At 52.2% G+C, this 14104-nt stretch overlaps 1 protein-coding gene across 1 annotated transcript in view; it reads left to right on the top strand.

Annotated features, from left to right (window-relative positions):
- Positions 1–14104, top strand: part of ADARB2 (adenosine deaminase RNA specific B2 (inactive)) — a 393920-nt gene that overhangs the window by 337044 nt on the left and 42772 nt on the right. Inside the window, exons 4-5 of the mRNA XM_019716542.3 lie at positions 2029–2146; positions 11353–11521. Coding sequence (XP_019572101.2) covers positions 2029–2146; positions 11353–11521 — 287 coding nt within the window. The remainder of the gene's footprint in view (positions 1–2028; positions 2147–11352; positions 11522–14104) is intronic.

The raw sequence follows: 14104 nt of genomic DNA, 5'->3' as shown, positions 1-14104 counted from the left end.
GACTCTGGAGAGCAGCTGCCGGGAGGCCATCTGTGGGGGCTTCCCAGGCCGCCTGGCTCTCAGGGAACCCTGGCCGCTCCAGCCCCACCCTCAGCGCTGCCCTCAGTCCTTTGCTTCCTGCACTGGCCTCCCAATCAGAAGGATGACTTACTATTTTGTCAGGGGCCCATCCTTATGATGGAAGGATAAGGCCAACGCTTTGTGCTGGGGCTCCGAGGGCACTGTGACGTCATGATGTCTGAGGTCATGGTTTGGATGCCCAGAGAAGGCTGATTCACCTTCCCACTCAAATTAAGAAGTCAGGCTCTTCCAAGAAATAGAACAATTACCTAAATTCACTGAGAAAACCAGACACCATCCTGTCTGTTATAGCACAGGGTGGGAATAAACAGCAAGGCAAAAATAGCTGAATGTGGCCCCAAAATACATGTCCACGTCCCATGCCTAGAACCGGAACTGGGTCTTTGCAGATGTGATGACAAAGGATCTGAACTCAGGGATCATCCCAGGTTATCTAGGGGGACCTACGTCCAGAGACAGTGTCCTTGGAAGAGACAGAAAAGGACTGGCACAGAGGAGAAGCCACATGAAGATAGAGGCAGAGATGGGAGGGATGCAGCCACCAGCCAGGGCTGCCTGGAGCCCCAGAAGATGGACGAGGCAGGAAGGACCCACCTCTGGAGGTCCCGAGGGACCATGGCCCTCTGACACGTGGATTTTGGACTTGTGGCCTCCAGACTGTGACATAATAAGTTCCCGTTTTCTAAGCTGCCTAGGTTGTGGTCATCTGTCCAGCAGACACTCACAGGTGCCCAGGACTATGTGCCCACCCTCTCTGGACCTCAGTTTTGAGGACACAAAAGGGTAAGACCGCCTCCAGGATTCATCGCTAAAATGCCGTGACTCTGTGGCTCCTGCCCCAAGGGGAGGCATCTGGCCACTTGGCTGGGCTTCTGTCAGGGCTGAGCCAGGGAGGCCCCAGGACACACGTTCTATACACAGCCATGCCCAGACAGGTGGCCCACTGCCTCCAGCCAGCCAGGCCTTAATCGTCACCTCCAGGAGGTGATCTGGCATCATACCCCTCAGGGAAGCCACAATGGCATGGCATTGTCACCTGTGGGGTTCCTGGAATAGCCATAGCAGTGCAGGGCCAGGCCCCAAATCCGACAGGCACTCGGAAGAGGTGTGCTGACCCTGGCTCCCTGCTGTCAGTCAGAGGGCAAGTGTCACAGAGGAAGGTAGGCGGCAAAGCCACATGCCCTGGGCCACACCAGCCTTGTGATGTCCTACATGCTGCTTTAACAGACAGACAGAGGCACGTTAGGGCAACTCAGTAATGGGGGTTATATCAAGTTGGGGTGTGTGTGTGTGTTTATGTGTGTTCCATGTGTGTTGCATGTGTGCAGACATGTGGATGCACTGTCTGAATGTGTGTATGTGCATATGTGTGGGTATGTATTGTGTTGTGTGTACATGCATGTATGTTTCTGTGTGTGCATGTGTGTGTACGCCTCCCTATGTGTGCACGTGTGTGCACCGGCCCGCGTACAGAAACATGAAGGGAAGAGGTTTTGAGTGAGTGACAGGAAGCAGTTCAGCCAGGACAGTCCCTGGTACGAGTGGGGTACTTAGAAACTGGCTCAGCAGTACTGGGGAGAATGTGGGAGCCAACTGTCCAGAGTGCAGGTGCCCAGGCTCCCCTCAGGACAGCGAGGAGCTTGCTCCTGGAGAGGCAGGGAGAGGGAGGATGCAGACACGTTGTCTTACAAAGGGACTGCTCAAGTGAAGGCAGCCTCATTCCCAGGCGGCCAAGCTGGGACTGATTCCTCAGAGTCAGGACCCACAGCCCATCTGATACAACGTCTGACTCTTTCCCGAGGCCTGGGGGGGGACAGTGCGTGAAGTGGGGGCTCTGTGTGCAGGGCGACCTCCAGGCACTGCGCGTGGGGACATGGCTTTGAGAAGGAAGGGAGGGCGTGAGCGCCGAGCACTCAGCACCAAAGAGGCCTGGTGCTTGTCTTGCAGGAATTCGCTGACTCCGTGTCCCAGCTGGTCACGCAGAAGTTCCGCGAGCTGACCGTGGGCCTGACGTCGTCTGTGCATGCCCGCCACAGAGCACTGGCGGGGATCGTCATGACCAAAGGTAAGGTCTCTTGTTTTCCTGTGGGAATCTCATCAGAAGAGGGAAGTCAGTATTGGCCTTGGGAGCCAAAGATGCCCCCTTCCATCACAGAAATGCAGAGGAAAATAAAAGTAGGACACAGAGGGATGAGTAACAAAGTGTATGACCTGACCAGCAAAATCATAGTTCTAAGAGCCATCTCTGCACAAGCTTCTCTCAGTTTCCATGAAGAAAGGTGAACTAAGGCCCTGGCCGGTCCCCTTGCTATCAGGCACTTTCCCCATCTCATTGTCAAGAGTGGGCAACACTGGCGGTACCTGAATCAGCTGGCGCCCGAGGTCAGGCAGGCTGCTGGGCCAGGCTTCCTCCTCCTCCATCTCTTCCTTTCCCTCCCCATGCGTTTCCTCTGGACACAGAAGCACCATGTGTCCTGAGAATCCAGTTCACATGAGAGTCCCAAACTCTTCCCGCTGGGGTGCAGACACCCCCCTCCAAGAATCTATCACAGGAGACTAAACTCACCGCTTCCTGCCAGGACCCTCCATCCGCACTGCTCACAGACAGAAGTCCTTTCTCAATCACAGAAACTTTCCATTTGGGGCACCTTTTAAATTGGAAGTAAAAATGCTTCTTCACAGTGACACTTGGTGAGTGGGATAAAATCTATGAAATGCTTTGAAAGGTAAAGTCACTTCATTAGGCCCCTGCTCTAAGTCAAAGGTAATTCCGTTTCGTCAGTGACATGGTGGCACACGTGCGCCTAAGCCATGACACTCAGCCTCCTTTTACACATTTGATGAGCCTGCCTCCTTGGGGTACATGCCCTATTCCCCTCCATCAGAAGCACACTGCCAGATGCGGCCCTGCTCCTGTCCAGCCCCCAGCAGATATTAATTGGATGCAGCCACAGGCTGGGCACCATTCTGCATGCATCAGGGGTGCCAAGAAAAGACACAGTCCCACCTCCAGACGTGCCCACCCGGGAAACAGTGAGGGCTGGCTCAGGCAAAGAGCCCGGGCTTAGGTTTGGGTCCCAGCTCCACGGGCCAATCAGCCTCTCTGGGACTGGGGACAATAGTAGGCAGGCGGGTCATTGGAAGGTTAAAGCATTCATGGAGATACAGCACTTAGGAAGATGCCAGCCCATAATGAGTGCCACATAAGTGCTATCGTCAGTAACTCTGCCCTCCTGTTCATACACTCTTCACTGAGGCACCAGTGCGTGGCCTACATCTGGGACAGCACAGAGAACAAACCAGACCACGCGCCTGCCTGCAGGGGCCTTCCATCCTTAGGGGAATGAATGGGTCATAAAGGACAATGTAAATCCAACATGGAAAATGTGGGTTATGTGCACAGAGTTGTAGGATCAGAGAAACAAAATATTAGCAAGTTTTAAAATTTGGAGTATCACGGATTTTCTGCCACAGATCCCAGGATAATGTAGTTTAAATGAAGTCGGTCACACCCATGAATGTGAAGGAGCGAGGCAGGGAAGGAAAGACTCCAAACAGCGCGTCCTCTTTCTTGTGCAATATATTCCCAACCCCAAAAGCACACGTCAGCGTGATCTGCTGAGCAGTTTTTCAGTATTTTCCCAGCTCTGGGGCTGTCATTGTCCAATATCTTTCCACGCTTTGGGGAAACTCAAAAAGTTCCCTTGGACTAAAAGGAAACATAGACACAGGACTGTACCGTCCTCCTAGAGGGCTTGGAAATGTGTGGAGGTGTTTAGTGCTTTCAATGTCTGGGGGCATTCCTAGAACTTAGTGGTTGGAAGCAGAGATGTGAGAGAAGGTTCAGAACAGTGTCACACAACAAAGACTGATACACTAAAAACGCTTTTAATAGCCCTGTTGAGAGGCACTCATAGATGTCAAAGGGTAAACTTTAATAACAGTAAAGAAGGAATGAAAACCAATGTGCTGTACCCTTCAATTACACACACACACACACACACACACACACACTGAAGACAGGCTAAGTGGAAAGGCTTGGCCCGGCTGCTTCTACCTGAATTGCTCAGGAGCCGCTGTGGAGCAGAACAGCAGCAGATCTGGGCTGCCTCTCGCAGAAGCAGGTCGTGTGGGCCTGCATGTCGCATGCAAGCTGGAAGCGGCCCCCGGGGCTGCAGTGCTGCTGGCCCAGGACAAAAGTGAGGCCAGCCCGGTATACGTTAACCCCCCAAAAGAGAAACGTCATCTCACGAAGGCAATTCAGAGAGACAGGGAGCGGAGTGTTGGGTAGAACAAGGAGCAGAAGTTGCAGAACTTCCCTGAAAGGACAGAAGAGTTTATGTGGTTCTGTTTCCTAACTTGCATGAATAGAATATTGGCGCACTGTTCTCCCTTGGAAGTGGAACTTCATCTTGTGCAAACGTGTACGAGCACCTCCTTCGTGACTTCCTCATTCCTCAGCATTGTCCTCAAAGAATACGTCTTCAGCTTTTAGTCCATTGTTTTAAAATATTTTCTCCTGCAGTGGACATTCTTTTACCCTTAAAGTAAAATCATAAACTTTTAGTTTAATTCTATACGCCTTTGACCAAAAAGTTAATGAGAGTAAAAGTGTTTTTTTATTCACTGTTTATGTTGCAGGTTCACTGTTTATGTTGAAATTACCATAAATGATTATTTAAAACAACAATTGTTTTGCAAGCATGTTCTTAGTCACAATAGGACACTCCAAATAAATTTTGAAAACACTGCTTACCTAAGATAACTTAAAGTTGGAAATAAGGTAATTTTTCCAGTAATAAAAAATATAAGGGAGGCTGGATGGCTCAGTTGGTTGGAGCGCGAGCCAGTTCAATTCCCGCATGGAATGGTGGGCTGCACCCCCTGCAGCTACAGATTGAAGGACAACAACTTGACTTGGAGCTGATGGGCCCTGGAGAAACACACTGTTCCCCCATGTTCCCCAATAAGATTTACAAAGGAAAAAAAAGTGCCCGTGAATACACTGCTTTGTGTGCAGCAGTGCCTCTACGAACTAAACGTATAGGAAAGTGAGACTTTATGAGGTAAAGCTTCACTAATTAGTAGTTTATGAACATTGAAGAATAAATTGCTGAATTTTACTTTCCTGTTATAACTCACACTGTGATGGGCTTTGGAAGGCCTCCAGCAAGAGCCTGGGGAAGGGGACTGTCACCTGTGCTGATGACCGGGGAGAGGGTGCCGCCCAGGTGAGGAAGGAGGACAGTCACACTGCAGGGGTGGAGACAGCCTGTGGAGTTCCTGAAGACAGGCCACTAAGAGGATGAGCCAGTGGTCTGACGAGTCAGGAGGGGGAAGGATGAGGAAGGAGCAGGGCCAGCCACCACACCGTCTCACGGCAGCGCCTCCCTGTGCCACTGGCCATTGACTAAAGCTTTTTGAACACGCCAAACAGATGGTCACCAGCCTTTTGAGCCCAAAGTAACTCACACAAAGAAAAGAAAGAACTCAATATGAGATCAACAGAGGTGCCCGTCAGAGAGATGGGATCCGTGCGCTGCTCAGAGTCCCCCTTTGAGCCCTTCAAACACGTCCCACGCCCTCATCCTGACAAATGGGGAAATCAAGTGGCCACTTACAAAAACGGCCTTCAGCTCCTGGGACACATGTGTGTTCTGCTTCTCACTCATGGCTTCTGTGTCTAGTTCCAGCCAGGCATCCTGTTGGCCACCCAGCCACTCCCGTCAGCGCTCGCATCCGTGTCCCTTTGATCTAGAAGAACGGGTTCTCAGTGGGGCGAAGTGCACAACGGCGTCCAAATGGGAAGACAGTCCTCCAACAGCAGGGTCCCTGTCATCTTACTTCCTTGGGGGTAGGATGCTAAGTGTGACGTCACCATGTTTGTATCCAGTGAGACCCTCACAGAGCTGGTGTTTAGGACAACTGGTAGCCGCCTTGCAAGCCAACCTGGCCACCTTTTGTCTCTAAAGCCACCTTACACCACCCTGGAGTTCATGTATTCTCAAGCTGTATCACTAGGGCCACACCTGACTGTGGGAAATGAGACCGTGATCAGCAGCGTGGCAAACAAGGCCCGATCTTCTCAGTGTCACATAACAGAGCTGCTGGCTCAGGTCAGGCCCCTAGTGGTTTCAGTGTCTGCACTTCTCCCAGTTTCCCTCGTCCTGTCCCACACTGCTGCGTGTCCCACCATCGGCCCCTTCAGCGCAGGGAGAGGGAGGAGGTGTCCTGCAAACTTAGCAGACTTTTCTGCTCTCTCCCCACAGAAGCAGATGAGGGAGGAGGGCTAGGCCATGGTGCTCAGGAACTGTGGTAGGAGTGTCTCGGGCCTCATTCTAGCCTCACGCCTCTTGGTCACCGACATCTCATACTGACCAACAAGTTCCTTGTCAGCTCTGATGGGAAGAGAGGAGAAAGATCCAGGGGGCAAGAGAAAGGTTGTGTGTACAGTGGGTCTGCCCAGTCCCTGAGCCCAGAAAGTTAAATTTGGAAAAGTTGAGTTAATTTATTTAGGAATGTACACCAGACGCATTGTTGTCACATAGACAAATCAGCCCAACAGCTGAAACGTGATTGTTAATGTGTGGTTCCCACCCCCACCTCACCACCTCCTACAGGGGGCTTAGCCATGCAACTCACTGTGTCCATGGGGGGCCGCCCAGAGACCCTGGGAAAGCCATCATGTCCCCCACAGCACCTCAAGGCTCTGTTGTTTCCTCCCCACGTTCACCTCTCGCCTCACCTGCAGCTCATCAAGTTTGGTGGAATCTTGGTTCCGTGGGAGGCACAGCCACCAGTCAGCCCCTCACGTGGGGTCAGGGTCACTGAGTGATTGTGTGTCCGTGTCAGCCTTGGCACTGTCTCTGAGCCGTGTGGCATGTGAGGTGAGGCATGTGTCCTGTCTCTGCGTGACACAGCAGACTCACTGTCCCTCACTCCCGTCAGGCCACATGGGGATCTCCACCTACAGAACAAGCCTGCTTATCTGTCACCTGCTGCAGGGCAGCTTGGTTGCTTCCCAGTTTAGGTGATTATGAACAAAGCGACCATAAACATCCATGTGCGCTGCTTCATGTTTTGCATCTAAACTTTTGATCCACTGGACTTTACCCTGGTATGTGGTGTAAGGTAAGATGCAACTTCATTTTCAGATAGCTCTTCCATTACTGGACGTCATTAATGGAATGATGTGTCTGCCCCTCAGGGTGAGATGTTATTATCTTTACCCCACACTAAATTCCTGCATGACTTCAGGTCAATCTCTGGACTCGCTGTTTCATTCCACTTGTCGACTTCATGCATCGGTACAGGTGATTTGTCCCTGAGCTGGTATCACTAGGGCTGGCCTCCTAGAATCAGTTCTCTTCTTCAGAATTTCCTGGGTGAACCATTACACTCCGCTTGTGTGATTCAGAAATCACAAAACTATGCTTTTGAACCAGGTTGTCTGTCATAAACTAAGCTCTAGTGCTCTTCCTATGGAAATGTCGTTAACCTTCTCTTTAAAGAAGATGCAAGACATTGAGTCTTCGCAACCAGCAACGTGGCACATCTTCTGTTTGGATTTTCTTGGTGTCTCTCAGTCGGGTTTTAATGTTTTATTCATTATGGCTCTTGCTCATGTCTTGTTAAAACTCATGCCTATTATCTTGTTTGCTGCTATCATAAATGGACTCATTTCTCACTAGTTGTGTGCGTAATATGAAAGCTATTGATTTCTGTATATTAACTTGTACCCTATCACCTGATCAACTCGCTTACTGTTTATACCTGTATTTCAACTGGGTTCTCTAGAGGTTTCCACGTATACAACCACAACGTGTTCAAACAGTGATGGTATGACCTGCTCCTTACCAATTATCATACCTAAGTTCTCTTTTTGTGTTGGCTGATAGCTTCAGCAGATGTTAAATAATAGACTTAGAGTGGACATTCTTGTTGTGGTCCTAGGTGCAGTAAAAATTCCTCTAGGTTTCCCATCAAGCATGATGGGGGTGGTGTACAGGGGATCCAAAAAAACGTATACAAGTGGACACTTTGGTCAACATTGCTCAAGCAGTAGTTTGCCGTAATCAGAAGTGTCTGGACGCTGATGGTAACCACTTTGAGCACCTCTTGTAACTGCAGAAGTCAAACGTGACTTATATTCATCTTTTGTTATCAGTATATATTATTATAATTTTAATACAGTTCTCCTTTCTTAAAATATGTATACATTTTTGGGGGCACCCTCTGTATATACAATCACATTGGGAAAATCCATCTATTCTACATATTGAATTTTTATTAAAAGTTGGGGAGATGGCCAATTAGCTCAGTTGGTTAGAGCGTGACGCTGATAACAATAAGTTGCCAGTTCGATGCCCGCATGGGCCACTGTGACCTGCACTCTCCTTAAAAAGAAAAAGTGGTTTTTGGATTTTGTCAGATGCCTTCTTGGTGTCTGTGGTTATAATCAGGTTCCGTATTGCATTTTAATTTTTTAAATGTAACCCACCTTTGCATTTCTGGAATAAACCCATCTTGCAGTGATGACTATATTGCTTTTTTCCTCTGATGATCGGTGGTTAGTATTTTAGTTAGAATTTTCATACCCATTACTAAGGACATCTGTTGTTTTCTTTCTTATCTAGTCTTGGTTAAGTGGGTAGATCGCTAATGTAGGCATTTAACAATAAGAACAACGGGAAGGTTTTCCTTATCTTTGTGTGCTCTGCAACACCTCCAGTAGCCATGAAATTGTCTGCTGCTTAAAGAGTGGTGTTAATTTCCCCCAACACTAACTGGGCTTGGTGCTTGGCGGGGAGCTCTGATCACCTTTTCTATTTATTCCGCAGATAGCAGTACGTTCAGATTTTCTGGGACCTTTGCTCACGTAGGCCTTCAGTGCACTAGCTTTGCTCTCAATGGCCATTTTATAGGAATAGAGAGAGAGGTACTCAGTCCTGCTTCTCCACCGACTTGCTGGCACCATACCTGGCCCCTCACTGGGCCTGGGACCCTGCCCCCAGCGAGCGGGTGGGAGTGGCTCAGCACCTTCCTGCACAGCAGGTTGATTCCGTGGCACGCTGCACAACAGTTTTCTATCAGATCAGGCTGAGACCACATGCAAGTGACACCTCCTCTTTGCCTGGCTTGGTGCCCCATCCTAGCCTGTTTCCATGAATGTTTTCCAAGTTTCTCCTGAGAAAACTCTCCCAATAAATCACACTTCAAAGATATGGCACTTGAGGCCCCTTTGGGTTTGTTTTGTTTCCATTCCTGCAAAGAATATCCTTTTTGTTGATGAGATTCATTTGACTGGTCAAAATGAGCACAGTCCTGTGAAGAGTAAGTCGTGGCATCTGCCAGGCATGGAGGGCTCGTGAGCCCGTCTTAGGCGGGAAAAGGGAAAACATGCTGAGGCCAAGATAGCGGTGGCAGGGGGTCCCCAGGCAGCAGCCAACATGGCCCCCATCCTGCAGCTGGGAGCCTGGGCTCAGAGAGGGTCAGAAAATTGCCCTCTTTGTGACTCTGACCTCAAAACCCTTCTCTTACCATATGTAAAGAGCATTAAAAGTAACAACAGTCGGGGTGCTCCACAAGTTCTCCTGAGGCCGGTCCTCGTGGAGCTGACTGCACTTTCTCCGTTGGTCACATGTGACAGCCGCCAGCAGACAGAAGCCTTGTTTCCTAGTTGTCAGCATAAACCCGCAAAGCATGCCCAGCCTGGTGTGCAGGGCCCAGGAAACAGCTGGGCCCACCCCTAAGAGGGGAAGCGGAGATGAGATGGCAATGGGAGGGCTGCCTATCTATGCCTCCCGCGGAGCTGTAAGGGCTCGCAACCTCCAGAGACAGAAAGCACGATGGAACAGGAGGCAGTCTCCCCTGCGGCTTGTCTCCCATCTGTCCTGTGGCTCTTTAGGGGAAATGGAAAGCGTGTGGGTTGAATCAGAGAACTCAGCGCCATTCATGGCTGTTGGTGACGCGCATCAGGCACTGTCCTCAGGAGGAAGCGAGAGTTTTGGAAGCAGAAACTCCATAGCTCAGACATCACTCCTGAAACGCAGCCCCAAAGGCAGGCCAGGCCCAGACAGGGGCCCTGGAGAGCGTGTGCCACAGCCTCAGCAGGACCCCCATGTCTGTGCGGGACCCACCAGACATCCCTGCACTTCTGGGAGGGGACACGCTGGGCCCAGCATCCTGTTGTGACTCGCATGGTGGTCAGCTAGCCTTGATGGCCTCTCCATGTGGCCCTCAAGGCCCGCCACACTTATCACGAGTGCTCTTGGGGCACAGATGGCTGAGCGTGTGACACTCGCACTTCCAACTCCTCGGGATGATGAGCTTTGACTTCCACAGTCAGAGGTTTGTTCGGTCCAAGCGAAGCCCCAAGAAGGAAATTAGAAAAGCAGTGACTCTTAGTAGGAATCACTGGCCAGGTCCCAGGTGACTTAGAGATGCACGTTTGGGGACTCAGGCACCTGTTTCAGTTCATCACCAGGTCCTGGTGGCTCTAAGGGACAGCAGGTTCCACTCAGGAAGGCAAAGTGAGCGCATGGCCTGTGGGTCTTGAATTTGCACAGGAATCTTGCCTGGAGCCCTGGGCTGCCTCCGAGGCAAAGGCTGACAGTGCGGGGGCGGGGGGGCCACCGTGTGGACAGAGTCCTGTTCTTGCACAGCCCACACTTGCCATGGCCTCCACCCCCCTCCTAGGCACCACATGTTCCCATCAGCAAATCTTTGAATCAAGATGTAATTCTCACCCCGCCGGACCAGGGGGAGGTGGTAGCAGAATTTCTGAGGTCTGTCTGGGTAATGATGGCGCAATCGGCCAGGGCCTCTGCACTCTGGCATTGAAGCCTGAACACCAGCAGCCCCCCTGCTTGCTCTCCCTCCAGGTTGTAGGTGGCAGAGGCCCTCTGTCACTTCTTTGGTGACAGGGCACCTCACGGTGTCCACCACACCTTCTGTTTTCAGGACTCTGCTATACAAATGTGCTTGTCAAATAGAGACACACTGGGGTTTTGAGTAGTCTGGGAAGGAGCGCTCCCACTGGCTGTACCACCTGAAACAAGGTGGCTGTGGCCCACCCGAGCACTCGCTCTGCCTCCACAAAGCCCCGTCACAGCAGCCATGTGGTGCTCGCCAGCCTGAGTAAACGTGGAGGCTTGTGGGTGGGAGAACGGGGAGGCTGGGACAGCGGGCTTTTGCGGGATGAGGCAGGTAGAGAGGAAAGCAGTCGCCCCTCAGGGAGGGTGCTGTTATGACATCTTCTCTGTCCCCCAGGCCTGGATGTCAGGCAAGCACAGGTTATCGTCCTGTCCTCGGGGACCAAGTGCATCAGCGGCGAGTACCTCAATGACCAGGGGCTGGTGGTCAACGACTGCCATGCGGAGACGGTGGCACGAAGGGCACTACTCCACTTCCTGTACGCGCAGCTGGAGCTGCACCTCAGGTGAGTGGCCAGTCCCAGAGACACTGGCTATGGACGCCAGTTTGGTCTGGTGACCTAGGCCAGCTCCCCTAGTTTTCCCTGCATCCCAGCAGACCCCCTGCATGTGGCGGACAGGCTGCCCTGACAGCACAGGTTTTACTCATATGGGCAGTGTCCTCTGAGCGCCAGCAATGTGGCCACACAGGCCAGTCGGAGGCTGAAATTCCAGACTCTCCCTCATGATGCTCAGGTCTCCCTCCAGGGAACACCTGCCTGTCCCTTGGTGACTGTAGCTGCAGCAGGCAATCTACAAGGTGCACACATGTCACCCCCCCACACACGCATGCCCACATGTATGAACACACCGTGTCACACACCCATCCCATGTGATGACATTTTCTAGGAAAACATTTGGGGTGTCTTAGCTCAGGCTGCTGTAACAGACACCCCAGGTAGGGGCTGAGTCACTGACAGATCAGTTTGGAGGCCGGAAGTCTGAGATCAAGGCCCCAGCAGGTCTGGTATCTGGTAAGGACCTGCTTCCAAGTTCACAGACAGCATCTTCTCCTGTGACCTCACCTGGAGAGAGGGACAAGGGGGCCCTCTGGGTCTCCTTTATAAGGACACTAATTCCATCATGGCGGCTCCACCCTTGTGACCTCATCACCTCCCGAGGCCCCGCCTCCTGACATCACCACCCTGAGGGGTACGTCTTCAACATGGGAATTTGGGGGGACACAAACTTTGAACGCATAGCAAGGGGGTCGCTATGACAACTATGCGCCACAGTAAAGGCACAGACCGCAGGCACAGGGCTCTCATCACGAGGCCAGCATGCATCCAAAGTCAAGGGCACCGTTCAAAAAGAGGGTGAGGGCACAGCTGCCCTGTGCTCCACACCGACAGCTGTCACATCACTCACACTCTAAATGCCACAGACAAGGTGATGATAGGACTTTGGGCTGGCTAGAGGGGCGTACAAGGTGTCCCCAGAGTAACAGCTGCCCCATCCTGTGGGTTTCAGTGAAGACAATATTCTTCCCACCGTGGGCCCCCATGATTAATCCAGAACTAACCTCAGATTTTAGAAGGAAAGACAACCTCACAGAAAGTCAGCTGTCTCTGGGAGACAGTGGGGACAGAGCTTTGTTACGCGGAGCAACTCCCTGCATCCCAACATGACAGAGTAGTGGTGATATTGACACTTCCACTCCATTCTGACGAAGTTGTGCCCACTTCAAAGGGGACCCAGGCCCCAGAATTTTCACCAGGCTCGGTGTGTCTGGCCAGCAGAAAAGCGCAGGAGAGCTCAGTGCCTTCCTCCACCCTTGTCTGCGACCTGTTCTGACAGTTTCTCAGCCAAGAACACTTCTTACAGAGCATACAAAGGTGCGGCCTCCTCTCAGACTCCAGGCTGCAAGGCAGCCTGCCCTTTCATTTTCCTTCCCCAGACCTTGTCCCACCCCAGGCCACGGGGCTCAAATGCCAGCAGAGAAGCCCAGGCCAACTTCCCATGTCCCCCACCAGCAGCTCGGAGTACATCTGTAACACAGGCCAGGTTCAACCTTGGCCCTCTCCTACACCCCACAGCCCCGAGTGCACCCCACTTCCCAGACCCTGACTCTTGGCGCCACCACTGCAGTGGCTGTTTCTTGCCTGCTCCTCTGAGCATGTTCTCAGAGAGGTGCGGAAAGCACGGGGCCCAGAGACCCCGGGAAACATGCTCCAGCTCCTCAGGCAACCTGCTCGGGCCACCGGAAGGCGCAGGTTATCACTGCACTGGCTGCCATCTCTTTATAACAACCACAGGAGCAGAACTGCAGGTGGACGTGAGCTCGTGACACGTCCAGATGCAGCCCTGCGGTGAGGTGTGTGGTTACAGGCACTCATGGCTGTGTCTTTGCCAGAAACATTTCTTCCTTGCCTCTCCCAGCTGCTTCCACGTCCTTTGAAGCAGTGTCCCTCAAACCCACTAACATGGGGTCTTGGGGGCTCTAGGGAGTGACCCACGAGCAATGGAATTGTGCCACAGGCTGGGAGGGGTATGGTCTGCCCCATGGGAGGATGAGCAATGACTGCAAAAAGCCAGCAAAGGTGACAAATGGAGCACAGTCCCCTGGCAGGCCAGGCTCTGCATTTGCTCCAAGGTTGGGGGGCACTTTGAGAGAGTGAGGGGGCCTGGCAGCGGAAGGAGCAGAAGCAAGGAAGCAGGAAGGCTGTGGGCCGCCTCGAGGGTTTCCTAGGGAGAAAATGTCTGTTCTACTGCCTGTGTGATGGCAGGCCCAGCAGGCAAGAATCCGTCACCAATGGGGCAGAACATGTAAAAACAGCCAGAGCGGCAGAAAGAAGAGACTGTGGCTAGTGAGATTGGGCCTGGGAAGGGAGCAGCCGCGCCAGCTCAGTGCCCTGCGGGGCGTCGGCACCTTGGAGGAGACAGCGTGTGACGACTATGGGCGGTTGTGGGCCAAGGGCAAAGAGCGTGCCCTTCAGGCACTGGAGGGCCACTGGATTTGCTGGAGACTACCTGGGCTAGATGCCGAAGGAAAGCAGGTACAGGCCCCGGGCTCCTCGCTGGGCAGGCAGCCAAGCCCTGCCCCCTGTCAA

The sequence above is a fragment of the Rhinolophus sinicus genome, chromosome 1 (genome assembly GCF_057876585.1).
Source record: "Rhinolophus sinicus isolate RSI-liver-muscle chromosome 1, RSI-T2T, whole genome shotgun sequence".
Classification (NCBI taxonomy): domain Eukaryota; kingdom Metazoa; phylum Chordata; class Mammalia; order Chiroptera; family Rhinolophidae; genus Rhinolophus; species Rhinolophus sinicus.
Note: the sequence above shows the minus strand (reverse complement) of the source record. Positions and strands in the feature narration are given on the sequence as shown.